This window comes from Bombus pascuorum, chromosome 1, assembly GCF_905332965.1.
Source record: "Bombus pascuorum chromosome 1, iyBomPasc1.1, whole genome shotgun sequence".
Taxonomy (NCBI): domain Eukaryota; kingdom Metazoa; phylum Arthropoda; class Insecta; order Hymenoptera; family Apidae; genus Bombus; species Bombus pascuorum.
The window spans coordinates 24,481,619-24,497,452 of NC_083488.1; the positions used below are offsets into that span (position 1 = coordinate 24,481,619).

The window sequence follows — 15,834 nt, forward strand, 5'->3', positions numbered from 1 at the left end:
TTCTTAGCATGTCGAAATCAGTTCGCATAGAGAATCGTCGATGCAAGATTTCTATTACGACGATTATAGAAGATACAATTTTCGTTATATCTGTATATTCGTATTCCTCGTCAAGTTTAATGGGAACATAAATGTACAGTGATCGCTAGAATATTTAATAGTTAGAACGAATCTCTACTTAGCTTCTAATTCTGTTTATAAAAATATGAATTTGCATAAATAACCACAGCCTAAAAATAATAGAACTAAATCGTGGAATAGACTAACGAATAAAATACAAAGCATAGAATACATAGAATGGCTTTATATAATCATAAAAAGACTTGATATAGTAATTGTTGGACCGATTATCGCTTAACAATAAGCTAGATTTGTATAGATTACACAAAGAAAGTCGTCTATAGAAGCTTTCTTTTGCTTTAGAAATGACTAACTTTCGTTTTGGATATAACCGGTACTTTCTAGGAGAAGAATGTTTTATTGTCGATGTTTATTACGAGTAATCTTCATAAGGACTTATGCCCTCATAAAGACTGGAAAGTGCGTACTTAACCACTTTTAGTTTCATTACCATTGTGAGCGATGACGATGGTCATTATACACGAAGACCGAATGCTTCATTCATGTCTGTGATATCAAGTACACTAGTCACTATTAATATACATAATTTCGTTTAATTTAGTATTCTGATGTGGCAGTTTTTTTTTTTTTATTATTATATTCAGAATCGTTAGAATTATTCAAAGTTCAAAACTTACAATTACTATGACGAATTAAATATTTTTCTACTTGAATGATGAAATGAGAAATTTTTCATTGCACAAGAAGACACTATACCTTTGACCTTTTTCTCTATAAAGTAATTGCTCCCTCAAGACGAAGTATATCGTACACAAACGACTGGATTTCTCGTGAAGTCGCCCAGTCATGACAGGTAACAAGGGCTCACCGCACTCTCTCGAGTCACAGATACGCTCTTCACCGAAAACAAGCTAATACTCGACAATACCAGTCTACGTAAGGCTCCGATACTGTCTTAATACTACCAGTTTATACTAATTTTCCATTACTGTTATCCTATTATTGGTGTTACTTGCCATCTGAAGTACCATTTATCGGACGGATAAGGATGTAACTTTAATTACGATAGCTATTTAAACATACGTTTTCTACATCCAGAAGTTAATATCTCCATATCTCGACAACGATCAAACTATTCAAGAAACACAGATTCTTTCTAAAAATTGCCAAACTAAAATAAGCTGGAATAAAATATTTCGGCACACGTTTTCTAACAAAAACCGTTACGTCCCACGTACAATCTTCGTATTTCGACTATGATCGGATTATTCACGACAGACAGTGAATGGCTCGTCTGATATTTAGGTCGTGCATTAACAGTTCACTAGCGGAGAACTAGTAGCGTCGTTAACGAAACGTGTAACGCTGAATAGATGCGGTGTATCCTCCCACGCAGCAAGGGAACTCGTGCGCCTCAAGGTTACTCACTGACACGCTTCTTATCTTTTCGTGTATCGCCAGAACACGTTGTCGAGATTCAACAGATTGCTCGATTTCACGCTGTCGAACGGTTGTTTCTATTATTGATATGTCGTCGCTGGGAAATATCGCCAGAGAAAATATGCTCCTTCTAAACCGTGAAGTTGCGCGTGGCTCGAGGTCGACGCGAGTATTCAAAGATAAATGAGACTATTTGTAAGTTCACTTCCCGTGATTGCGTTGCAACAGGAATATAAGGGTCGTTTGCACGATTGGTGCCGAGTCATGTTTCGATTCTCTTTGCTCGTGAAATTTCCTTCGATTGTTCCTCTCTTTCTTTCGTTATATCAATCATCAACCATAGGAGATGAGCTAAGCCTGAGGGAATATCTTATAATGGAACTGATATAGTTTATTTAGATCGGAAAGAGGAAGCTAAAACGAAGTATAGTGGTTTAAGTTTTGTCTCCATTAAGTATGGATAAATATATGTCGAAATAACGTTGTAAGTCGGAACGTGTAATGAATCTTTTTGCGAGTCGTCCATCGTTGTCGTATACCACATGATATTTATTGAAGCGAACGTATTGCAAAGGTTAACAAGTGATATCGGTGAGTGAATAATTGAGATGTCGGTGACGATGAGTTTAGGTTCTATAACGGGATGACGATTGCGATTAGGAACTCGATATACGTGTTCACTGGGCTAGTCGAACTTACCGAATTGAGAGACAGTCCAAGTGGAACTGCCCTTATATACTCCTCTCTGTATCTCTCTGTGTCCCTCAGGTCAATCTCTGTTTTTAAGGAGGGTTATTTAATTACTTTATACCTCTGTTAGGTACACGTCCCTCCCGTGACCGTGGCTACGTTCAGTGACCCACTATGTCACTTCGAGCCCAAGCCCACTGTCATAAATCTCGGACAATCATAATTGACTTAACTCATAAACAGCTATTTCCCAGTTTTACTGTTTAAGAACGGCTACAATAAAAAGTCTGGACTAAAGTATTCGGGACCTTCCCAGATATTCCGAAAGAAAGGCTCCGGCGTCCCTTCATCTCCGGCATATAAAACTGTGTTACAAATGAAATTTTAATCGAGATATATCTATTATGCTGGCAGAAAAATGATCGATTCAGTGTAAACGTTTTAATATTTTTTTAGTAGTAAATATTCATTATTCAAACTCATACTTATTTAAACGCCGCGCGCTAATTAATTCTCTACGTTGCACGAGACTGGTCTCGTACAACCTAATAGAAGCGTCATGTACCATCGCTTTTTCGTTTCAGAAGGTAGTGTTCATTAATCATCAATTCTGAAAACTGTTTCGCAAAACAATTTTATCTAAAAACCAACCTAACGCACGAATCTTTGATATACTGTGCGCTTAGACGACCAGTTACAAGAAGAGTCAGAAATTAATTATTATTTTATCAAGTTTGGCGATACGTTGGAAAAATATCATTTACGCCACTCGAAGTAGATAATTATGGTTCAATGCGTGGGCATGAGCGAGTGGTGAACTGTTACTTCCGGCTGAAGTGGCATAACGTTGGATCCAAGTTCGGTAAACTCGTTGATGCAGCCGTTAACCGATTTCGGGGGTTAAATCAGTTGCCGGAGCGTTCTCGGTTAACCAACATCGTTTATACGTACATGTATAGTACTCACTATTAATTCGCGATTCCTAAGCCACCGAAGTAATCGCTCGTATGAATTCTTCGAGCGTAATAAAGAACGAACTACTTTATACAGTGGTGAAAAATCACGAAACGAAGACCAAAACCCATACGTTATAAACTTCACCTATGTTTAACTTTACAATTGATATTTTATATTAAATTTAGATAATGGAAGAATTTTCTTATATAATTAATTAATTTTAGAATTATTCTGTGGTAAAATAAAAATTCGCACGAGACGTATTCGAAGGGGTAAAATTTATTTACCTATGGGAAATTAATTCGCAGGAGCACAATCGCTATTTTGCAATTGGATATTTCCTAACTATTCCTTTAACGAAATTTATATTGAGAAACTATAATACTGTAAGTAAATTGTATAATGGATCTACATATTAATAGTAAAAATATTTATTGCAGTGAATTGTAACGAATTGTATTGAATTTTGTGATACTTCGCTTCAGATCGATTTTACTTTCGTAACGAAAGAAATTGTCAAGGATTCTACGATAACGTTTCACGATATATCCATTCAAAGTTAAATATTATATTTATGATTTATTTTCGACTTTATTGCGACGAATACTTGAAGATACTTAAAAATTCGTCTATACGAGGTGGTATTTAGGGGTAAAGCAACGAAGGTGCGTGACAGAGGAAGAAACAGAGGAGCGAATGCGTTGGGAGAGACAGGTTGATGAAACCGAACCGACGGGAATGAAAGTCTGCGAAGATTTATGTCCGCGTTAATAACTGCGTCGTCGTTCGCGGGATATCGCTGTCGACAGTCTCGATTGTGTTTCTCGCGGTGCCCGAGGAAAATCGGTGCACCCTACAGCGCCGCGCGTTTACTTTCACGTATTGACCGCGTTGAAAGGTGCGTAGAAGGTGTTTCCAGCGTTTCTGACAGACGTTCTTCTCGCGAGATGAATGCGTGAAAGCAAGCAATTTTGCGTGTTGTACGTGAGACAATTGTTGTTTACGCCTTTGAAGGAGTTATAGTTGCCTACATCGTTGAGTAATTTACCATGGTTATTGGATGTAACGTATCAGATGTTATAAAAGTGCACTTTCTTTCGAAATATTCAATGTTTAAGGAGGTTTGGACTTGGAAATCTCGTTCTCATTCTTCCATGTGTTTCTACGAATAACATAGAAAATTCTATATTGATGCATGAAGAAATTTTAGTACGAAGATAAAATAGATTTTTTTTTTATTTTATTTTGGTTATTTTACAATGTGTCCTTATGGACATTTGGTAAAGTGTTACATCTTATTGGTGACGAAAAAAAAAAAATAAAATAAAAATAAATATAGCATGTGGGTGGCTACCCCCAGCGGGGTGCCAGCTTCGTTTTTTCTAAGTTATATCTTTTATGTGATAAAATGGATTGATTGAAATTTTGACCAATGTTTTGGCAAGCCAAAAATTAATTATAATAAGATAGTAATGAAATATTAAAAAGCATCTTTCGTTTCAAAAGTAACAGAACGTTTCCAATTTTAATAATATCGTAGGAAAATGTGTGAATCACATCGTTGCTGAAAGTTCAGGAAAAAATTAATTAGAGGAGATCCAAGATATTCCAATGAAATTTATCGAGTTTGTTGAATCAACGAGTGACGTCTCGTTAAAAACGACCGATTAATTAGAAACAGTTGTGGAAGTCCGAGGAAGAGGCAGACGCGGAAAGATCGATCGCTCCTGTGCACAGATTCTACGAATTCTTTGTACACGGCTTAAAGAATCGCTTTCTACGAAGTTTGAAACGACGGTTGAAACTTCCTAGTCCATTTCCCGTACCAGTCAGCTTTGGAAACTTACAGTCCGAACGTACGCTATATCTAATATAAGGAGACCGATAACGGACTTCTGAATTTTTCTAATCCATCTATGGCGCTGTTTTTTATCGACTTCCTTTGTGTATCTCAAATGATTTGTGAGCGTGGAAAGGTTGAAATAGAAACTTGAAAATAACCTAAGTTATGAAATTCTGAATAACGAAGCAATTGAACCGGGCGAGAAAGATTCCTCGTACAATATGTTTAGTTTCATTGGATTACGAGGTGGTTGTAAGAAACTTGGAATACAATAATTTATTAAAGAAGAGAGAAGAATTAATATCATTTGTAACGAGTATGTATTACGCATTTCACACATCCACCAACGGAGGATTCTAATTACACTGCGACTTTTTCTTACGCGAATTCCATTTATTTAGAAAATTCTAGCTATTGTCCGATTAAACGAACTCTTGGCAATTGAATCCATTTATCTGAACATAGACTCCTATTATATAAACGAAAAATCGCAGATAATGGCGAGAATCAAAGCGCTTCTATTATATAAACTCCTCCAAAGATAAGACAGCAAATATTATAAAAGACAACGATTTTAAGCTTCCGTTCTATTCTAACAGATTCTAAAAAATCTTCACGATAGTTTTCGCCAAACGCCACATTTCCCAACGTCCATTGAACGATTTCGATCAAGAAATCGATTCATCTTCGCGAAAGCAGCGAGAATTCTCGTGGTAAACGATGGAGAATTCGACAAACGGAAAGGTGGTTCCGCATGGAGGCGAGTTGGAGCGTATCGCGGGACGCGAGCGAACGCGATAAATCTCGGCGTAACGCGGTCTCTGGCCGACGCAAGACGGTGTGGTCCCAAACGTCTCTGGTGAGCCGCGAGGAAATTGCGGAGAAAGCGCACGGTAATGCAGACATTTCCGTCGCCTAGCGGAACCGGAACGCCCGTATTTTTCGCCCAGGGAAAACGAGAAAGCTGGGGCTGGATTGTGTGCACGATGGTGGCCCTGTAATAGACGCGAGAGACGGGATCCTTGGGAGTAGTTTTCGCCGGTGCGCAGCCTTCACCGGAGCAATTTCGAGGGGCGAAAAGTGCGCGGCCCTCGTCAGATAACAGGCCGACCCGTGTCGATATTTCTTTTTCCTTGTATTTCGCGTTGCGGTCTCCTTTAGCTTTCTGTATTTACCTAATAAACTCGGCGATGATTTTTGGACGCAGCTTTCATTTCTGGTCTTCTTTCGCTCCTTCTTGGTTTCGCTGCTTTTGGAAAGTATGTACAGTATCGCTCGTAAGTATACGAGCACTTTGGTTAATCTGTGGTAACAATGTATGAATCTTACCAAAGTAATTATCGATGCATCAGTAATTAGAAGCTTTTTTATGGAATAACGTGAAGCTATAGCGTATTGTATTTTATTTTGCTGCCAAAAATATGTTTGATGTTCGATATTTTTGAGATCTTTTAATACAAGAATCGTTCTTAAGTAAACAAGACTATGAACAAATACGTTAGTAATTATCGACAAAGCGAAATATCGGATCGCTCGGTATGTTCGTTCCGATTTTAAAGGAAGTTGGTCGACATAAAGAATCATATTGAAAAGTTTTTCGCCGAGAAGCCTGAGAGCTTCTGGAAGGATGGAATATTCAAGTTGCATGAAAGATGAAGAAAGCTTGTGGAACAAAATGGCACCTATATAATTCAATAAATGTATATTGGATCGAAATGTAAATCGAACGAATTTTTCGAGCGACCTAATATAATCAACCAACACTCGTATTTGAAAAGTCGCAGAATTTTTTACTGAGACACTCAGACTGAAAGTATGAAAATCTTCTTACTTCGACATTAGTTAATACTCTGTACACAATATTAATAATATCAACAATACAATATGATACAAATAAAATCTCAAATAATCCTACTCTTCTCTAAAAAAAAAAAAAAAACATTATTTTTTCTTCAATTACAATTAAATGCGGATTCAACGAAATATTTCGTTGCGTCTACTGAAGATGTAGATTCGTTCAAGCTAGAGCCATCTAAAAGAGGAACACGCAGAGGGATATTCGCGGAAACGTACGTAGGAGGAGCGACCCCTATTAGAGGGTAATACGTATTATCGATTTTAGAACGAGGCGCAGGTTATCCCGGTTCAAATCATGACAAATGTATACTACCGTGTGTGGCCCGGTTGTCTGCTAGCTTATACATGCACGTGTGTATGTATTAGTTCGGCCGCACCCTGGAAAAACTTTTCCCAGTCTTTTTTTCTTCGTACCAGCGCGCAACGGCAACTGCCTCGTGGATTAGGATACTCTCATGGCTATACACGAACATCAACCCTTTACGCGTTCGAGCACGAACCTTTGTTTGATTCGCGATATCGCGAAACGATTCTGTGGATGAATGCTTTTTTTTTAAATTGTCTACGATTATTGGTGAATGTTTTCATAATACACGAAGCACTTTTTAATCTACCGAAAATCCATGATATAGAGGGATCGTGACGTGCGTGTCGCATAAAAAGGAAGAAGAATTACGAGAATTTCAGACCAGTTTTACAGAGAGATGAATTTATTGTTCAGTTAGTTATTTAAGTATAATAGAGATCAGTTTCATAGAAAAATATATTTATTACTTAATTAATTAGAAGAGTAAGCGGATGCAAAGAAGGATTAAGAGATTTATTAGTAAGATACTCGAATGAAAGCCAGCGATTGCCAACGATACTCAGACGCATAGACTCACGTGTCAGGAATCAAATCGCGTTTCGTGTATCAAAATCTATACTCTGATTGCAAGTTGGCTCACACCAACATCCACGGGCGATAAAACAGACTGGTCAACGCGTTGTATCGAAACGTGGACTGCGGCATCTCGTATAAAGACGAAATGGGAAAAAGCGTTAGCAGTATCGACAGGTACAGTGAGAAATTGCCGGGTTAATTGCGAAAGAAACGGGTGAGCAGAACGAGGCATCCAGGCACCGGCGAGTTAAATATCCTGCGGTACCGGTTACCAGTGAGTCGGGATCGAAGAAAAACTGGCGAGTTTAGAGCACTCGTCGCGCGTTTTGCCTTGACCTACGAACAGAACGCCGCTGCCAGCTTCTCCCTACCCTGTTTTTCTTTTCCCTTTTTCCATTGTTTCTTCGTTCGACCAGTTGGCTGCTTTTAATGGGGAACGCGAACCACTACGGGGATTTAAAAGTTGTTGGGCTTCCTCGCGCTCCTTTCTCTCGATTAGCGTGATTTACTTACATCTTATCTACGTGGGTGGTACAGCACAATGATTTAGATCGAAAAATTTAGTGACACTTTGTGGAAAAATCAGTTTTCCTGTGTTGATATCTAAAGCTAAAATTAAAAAATTAAAATTTCTGTCTATGGAGTTAGAAAATAAGGAAATCGATGGAATCTATTAACAATCTTAATAAGTGGCACGAACATTTTAAAGATAGTAGAGTGCCGTGAAACAAAGTATTCTTGATGATTTCTTCGATACTTGATGACTTCGACAGGCGAAGTGACAGCTGATAAATCTTCGCGGGTTTTCTTCGTGTGATGGCAAGTCTTGATTGCTTCAAGTCATTTCTTCGCTAGGAATGGAAAGGAATGTCTTCTTTTATAGCCTTCTTTGACCGTTATATTAGAAGGTTCTTTTCGTCTTTCCTCTTTCTTTAAATTATGACACTGTCATTTCATGGAACCACATAAAATATTCCTTTTGTTGAATGTATCTGTTAATGTAATGAAAATATGTTAAAATAGCAATAAGTCCAAATGCATTTACTCAACCATGAGTTCCGCTGTCAGTACTGAGAAACATTACCGTACTTTACTCTCAGCTAACCGTCGTAACCAAACTAATCGACGTTTTCTCTTTCTTGTTTCAGCAGCAAAAATTCGTGAAGAGGACGGCCGAGGAGTTGGAGCCAGCCGGTGGTGGTAGCGGAGACGGTGGCTTCGGCGAGCCCCCTGTGAAGCTGCAATGCACGCAGGCACAGCATCAACATCAACAGGGTCCCGGTGGCGGTGGTGGTGGCGGTCCCCATCATGGCCACGGCCAGCATCCGGCTGGGAACGGCGCGAACTCCACGGGTCCGACGCATGGCGGCGGTGGAGGTGGCGGCGGCGGTGGTGGAAATGAGGGGCTGACCAAATTTTCCGTGGAAATTGTGCAACAACTGGAATTCACTACGTCTGCGGCTAACTCTCAGGCTCAACAGATCTCCACGAACGTGACTGTGAAGGCGTTGACGAACGCGTCGGTGAAGAGTGATCTTCTGAACGCGTCGTCATCGCCGAAATCAGGTCCGGATACGCCAGCATCCGCGACGTCTAGGCCTCAGACTGGAAACGGGGCTGGGGGCGGGCCAGGCACTGGAAACGCTGGTACCGGAGCACCAGCTCCCGGTGGAATCGGCTGCGTGGATATTGGTAACCTGGTCGAATGCAAACAGGAACCGGACAACGAGTTCGTCGATTTAGAGCAGTGCGCAGCTGCACTGGAGAAAGACGCGGCAGCGAACGGCGCCGCGTTCCCTGGCTTTTCCGACTTCATGGGCGATGACACGGGCGACGAAATCATCACCTCGGACGCGTTCAAGGATCTCATCTCGGAGATTTCCGACTTACATCCCGAGTTCATGAAAGACTTTGATTTCGAGGAGAAGATCCCTGTGGAGGCGTTGGCGAACAACGCGGTGGTAGCTGCGGCTGCTGCCGCGGCAGCAAATAATAACAATAATAATAACAGTATCGGAACGAACAACGGACAGATCAAGATCGAGGATGACAAGGACTCGATACACCAGCAACACGGGAACGTGAACAGCAATAGCGTAAACAACGGTACAAGTACGAATAATGGAAATGCCAACGTTCCAGCTAATTCGAGTCCTGGTGGCCTTGGCTCTGCCCAGTATTCTCCAGCCAGGCTACCTTATTCCGGTCTGGACTTCAAATCCGAGATGAGTCCCGCCGCTCAGACGTTGAAGCAAATGGCTGAGCAGCATCAACACAAAAGTCAACAGTTAGGTCTTGGTGGATTTAATCCCGGAGCCGCAGCCGCAGCCGCTGCCAGAGGACCAACCGCTCGTTCACCCTACGCGGAATTTCCTCAATTTGGTGGCACGTCCGACTATCTGGGTAGCCCTGGTAGCGCTGGTCCACCCGGTGGACAATCTCAAGCGACCTCGGGCACTGGATCGTATCACAAGAACAACGGTACGTCCGGATTCCAGAGTCAACAGACGAATGACATGTTTGTCAGCTCGCAAACTCAATTCGCCACGGGCCTCGCTGACATGAAGAGACCGCAGCCTGCCACCGGTGGTAAACCGACCATGCTTGGACCAAGCGGAGGATATAAGCAGCAGTATTCGCCATACGGTAGCCCAGGATCAATGCCGAATCACGGCAGCCCTGGGTATCCGCTTCCACCAAGAGGCTCCCAAGGCGGTGGACCCAATCAAACCGGATCCCAAGGACCCTTCAGTAGCTCCACACCGCCTAGACCTCCCTCAGGACCTGGTACATCCACTCTACAAATTAACCAGGCACAGCAGCTACACATTAACAACCCCGGACATCAGATTCAGGTCAGTGGATATATTTTTTCCTTTTTGTCTCTTTCGTTCAGTTTTTTGCTTGATTCGGTTGTTTGTCGAAGATTAAACATGTTAGATTTTACGAAATTTATCTTGGTTTCATAGAGAAAGCTTAGCAGTTTTTAAAGCGTAACGTAATTAATATAATTATTCGTTGTTTTATACGTAACAAATTAATTTGTTACATAACTTAAATGACTGTTTACAAAAATGTTAAATATATCTCAACCTTCAAAACTGTAAACAACAAGAAATTTTAGCGTACGTGAAGAGTAAAATAGGATAGGCGAGGATTGATTAAATCTTCAAAAATTATCTAATTCACAAGAAAAATAACAATCTTCTACAATCATTAGAGTACAAGAACATAAAAAGAAAATCAAAGATTTTTAAATAGACGTGATAAATGATAAATTGAAAAGTCAGGAAATATCGCGTGTGAGTTAGTGGAGGCCGAATGATATCTGTTGCGTCGCGACGACGCGTCTATTTTTGTCGGGCGGCATCACGACTCGACGTTGGTGGTGGCGACGACGCTGGTAGTGGTAGCGACGTCGTCGTCGGTGGCGTCGCTAGCGAAGGGACGTACTATCTGCACCAGCGGTACTGTCGGTAGTAATAGTAGTAGTAGTAGTAATAGTAGTAGTAGTAGTAGTAGTAGTAGTCGAGAAAACGAAGGGGGTATGTTGGCGTCACGAGGGCGCCTCAATGCGCAACAAGTAGTCTTCCCCCTCCAATTCGCTCTTTATAAATTTTCCCTCTTGCTATTTGCCCCTACCCTCGATCCGTGTGTGGGTGATGGAGGGGAGAGTCGAGAGGGTTGCGTAGCCGTGCGCAGCCGGCGTCGCGACGCCACCACCGTCTGCTCGATTTAACCTGCGCCTGCAATACGCGTCAATACGCTCCGAACGGTAGTCGCGAGGTTGCATTCGCGACAACCTGCACGCGACCAGCGAGCTCGCTTCATTCATCTGGCAAGATTACCTTTCGAGCGTCGTTCGAGGACGACTTAACTATGTACATGTTAAAATGTTTTTTTAACCGTGAAGAAATCTGGCATTTAGTTCTTCGAGTTATTATGTTTATTTTTTTACGTAGAATCATAATTACGAGACATATACATACATAGAGACATACATAGACAATCATAATATAATAGTTGAAATAATTAGTTTCAGTAAATAATAATTCCAAATTTATTATCATAAAATACGTACATAGAAATCGCACGAAGAAAATGGTGGAACCGTTCTCGATTTGTTGAAGTCTTCAACTTCGAACATTTACCTTTGATGTTTTAAATACTTTCCATTTTTCGACATTATCAGGCAACAAACGAGTAACGAAATCGCTAAAAAGACCATAAATTATGACTTCACCTCACTGAAATGGCAGGCTAGTCTAATGTAGTTGAGAAATATTTGTGGGGATCTAAAGTCCTCGTTATTCTGGTTTATTGCTACAACACGAAAAAGAGTAGTACGTACTGCCTGTATAAATCTTGCTCGACAATCTTGCTTTCATTCACTTAAGCCAGAACATTCGCAGTTCTGTTACGGTTCTGGATAGCCTAACCTCTGCAGGTGGTCCTAGATCCTTTTTACGCGCTAATAGATTTATTTTATCGATCTACTTGTAGACACTTGAAGCAACGATCAAAGTAATTCGCAAGCGTTGGAAATTGTAAGAAGATGTTACAACACTAAACAGCTGTCGTTGTGAACGCATGATATGATTTCGTGAGTTTGAACAAAACTTTGCAACGTAGATAACAACCATTTCAAACGACTTCAAACCTGCTACTAAATATTCTTAGCTTTCCATCGCGTAGAAATAGCCAAATATAAAATGAACGAGTAATGAGATATATTTCTTAACGATTAATCTAACTACGGTGTATAACATTGCACAATAAAATCGATTAACTCTCTATGAAAAGCAGAGAAATATTAGAAATATCACGTTGATATTGTTAAGTATTAGAAAAGACACGTTTCATAGAAGAAATCATATAGCTACCTGAAACGAATGCTCGATCGTACAAAATGCTACTTCCATTGTAGATGTTTCGAAGAGATCTTATCTGTTCGTCCCTCGAACGTCTTCGAACGCGCTGGTGAAATGTTCTTCTCTTGGACCCAATCGCGTATGGACACGTCTGTCTCTCGTAAATCACGCCAGCTACCGCGCTTATTTGCATCTCAATGCGTCCAGGCGAACGACGCCTCCTCCCCCGACGTTTCTTTATTCCTGCCTTCCGCGTTTTTCTCTACCACGATTCGATCTCACCTACCTCTTATGCGTTTCTTCTCTTTCCACTGCGTCCTTTTATTGTTATAGCTATGTACTTTCGTCTCCTGACTGCGCCGCGGTTTTATCCTCCTGTTTTCCTCTCGTCAAGCAGATTTAAGCATTTCCTCGAGAAACGTTATTGCTTGGCGATTTATTGTATCGTCAGAAATGTGGATAGTTCCGAAACTCGGCAAAATCTGTTACGAATTTTTTGTTGTCCATTTTTCTTGATAATTTCGATCACTGGTCACAGGAAAACTACCCTTAATTCCATAAATTTTTAGATAGAAGTACTAGATGGGCTGTTTAAAAATATTAGGCATCATTGTCTTTGTATTCATTTTAACCATGATCTCTGAAAAGGATTTTCGCTACAAAAATATCTTTGAAAAATTCCATAAATAATTTCCAATAATTAAATCGTAGAAAGAAAATGATTAATATTTAACGAGACTAAAAAAAAATAGTATAAAAAGTCAGTGAATTTTGTAAGCAAAGCCGTTTAAAAGAACTTTTCTTCCAATCTCATGATTTCGTATCAGAAGCACGAGAAAGGCAATTTGCATGCGCTAGTTACGCCGCCCGCACGCGTCCGCTCGGCGAGACGCGTTGAAAATTTCAAAACAACAATATCGCCAGTCGAAGAATGTTATCTGTCGGTCAATTTGCATATCGTTCTTTGCGACACCAGAAACGAGCCATTTTCCCACACTGCTTTCCGGCTTCCCGTATCAATCGGGCCACTTTTGCATCGGTCAATCGTTTATCATGGCGGAAGTTAGAAAAGATGCCAAAACGAAGTATATTGTCGTTCCTCCTTCGTGTTCACTGCCTCATTGACATTATAGTGATCACTAAATTACAAATATTTATGAATTTATTTTTGCGTGCGCAAAAATCCTAGAGAATGGGATCATTTTTATTAAAATAAAATACAAAGTATACAAAGAACTCTATCAACATATTATTTCTTCAGTGGTATTCACAAAACACATTTGCGTAAACATCAGCATTCTAATGATTAGACATCGTTATCGAACATGGTCTATAAGGTGTTTATGATAAGACGAAAATTATGTAAATGCAGTCACAAGGAAATGTTATCGCTCTTAACGCAGAATTTAAATGATTTAATTTGAGTTGCTATTGGAGTTCCACTTGTATTTGTATGCAACTTTACGTGAAAATGGTACGATTTGCGAAAGTGAGAAGGATTTAGTTGAATGTCAAAGAAAATTACATATGAATAGTAGAATCGTGTTAAATATTCATATGTGGAACGTTTAATGTCAGAACATTTAATTTCAGGATTATATACCTTGTTAGAATGAATTTCTGATTGATCTGTAGACTCCTCACGTATGTATAATACTTGTTTTGTAAAATATTCTGTTCTCGTTTCTAACAGAGAACACTAATTCTACTTCCAAAATAACCTAGGTGATTGTATTAGACCATTGTTTATCTGCTAAATATATGTTTCATACTATGCACGTTTGCCCTTTGCATTTGATAAGAAATCGATGAAGTAAATCGCACGTACTTATCGTAAATGAAAAGTAAGACTTAAAACGAAATTAATTCCTATGATTCGTAATGCGGTCGTTTAATGGTACCATTTCGTTAAATATTAAAAGAAATTAGTTTTACTTTTACAGATACTATACTAGAATATACTATACTACTATACTAGATACTATGAAAAAATTAATACTTAAATCTGCGATGGAACAGGCAACGGTATAATTATGTACAACATCGATACAATATAATTTGAACAAAGTATACCGCGTTTTACACGCGTAAATTATTACGTAACCTAATAATCAAATATTAATATTAGCATGTATAAATCGTAATTTTACATACGAAATTTATACGATTAGAATTTGACGGGTAATTAGTATTTTATTCATGAACAATGTAACGAGTGTTACGAAATAAGAAGAGGTCATGTTGGACGTTTCCCCTGCTTACGATTCGATCGTATTTTGGAGCGTTTCCAACCGCTGCGCGTGTCGCCGCGTCGGAATATCCGAGTACGAGTGTTTTCCTCGTCGGTCGCGTTAATAAGCGGACACTCGCCTATTACCGGAAATTGAGCGTACGCGCAAGCGCCTCCCGTTCGGGTTCAAAGGTTACGTAAACCTTCGATCGTACGCATTTCGAATGCACGCGAACGCATGCAGTGTCATTGATACTATATTTAGCATCACGATATCTTCCTTCGATTTTATTTTTATTCTTAACACGTCGCTGTTGTGTCTTTCTCGTTTAAAATGCAAGAGGAATTTTTTTACGAAGAAATTTAACATAATAAAAAATTCTCTTTCTTGTTTTATACTTGTTATGTTCGAATATATGGCTGTCCTAAAAGTCTGGAATCTGCAAGTTCGCCAGCCACTATAAGTCAGTCCATAAATCAACTGCTTTAAGTATCGCAGACCATCGCTCTGTGATAGATGTCGCTTCTTCTAAACCAATAGCTCACTCGATAATACTCACTGTATACATATAATTTTTAATACCGCAGTTGGTTTCCTTGATATTCTTTAAAAGTTGTCCATTTATGCCACTCTTGCGTTACGACCATAGTCTCAATCAATAATTACGTATTCATATATAATGTGTACATAACATTTGAATTCGACCTCGAACTTATGAAGAAACTTCGGCCGAAGAAAATTCACAAGGTTTCGTTACATTCAAGTATGATAAAAATAAATTAGACGAAGGAGCTCGCGATTGTTTGTTCCAATTTATTCTAATTAATATCCTCCGAATTTGTAAAACTTACGGATTGTAAAAAAGATGTTAATCAATGCTTCGAAACGGACTTGCAAATGAAATATCACAGAATAATTTGTCAAAGATCTGTTTGATCTAATCGAACAGTATGACGAATTTCCAAAATGAATACTGCTGCT

The 15,834-nt window shown here is 39.5% G+C and overlaps 1 protein-coding gene across 3 annotated transcripts in view; it reads left to right on the forward strand.

The window, feature by feature from the left end:
• The window catches only part of LOC132914899 (neurogenic protein mastermind-like), a 244,996-nt gene that overhangs the window by 158,277 nt on the left and 70,885 nt on the right, over positions 1–15,834 (forward strand). For 2 of the 3 annotated variants that reach the window (XM_060974407.1, XM_060974415.1), the window contains one exon: positions 8,900–10,606. In XM_060974407.1, coding sequence (XP_060830390.1) covers positions 8,900–10,606 — 1,707 coding nt within the window. The remainder of the gene's footprint in view (positions 1–8,899; positions 10,607–15,834) is intronic. The other variant, XM_060974423.1, reaches the window with a different exon arrangement.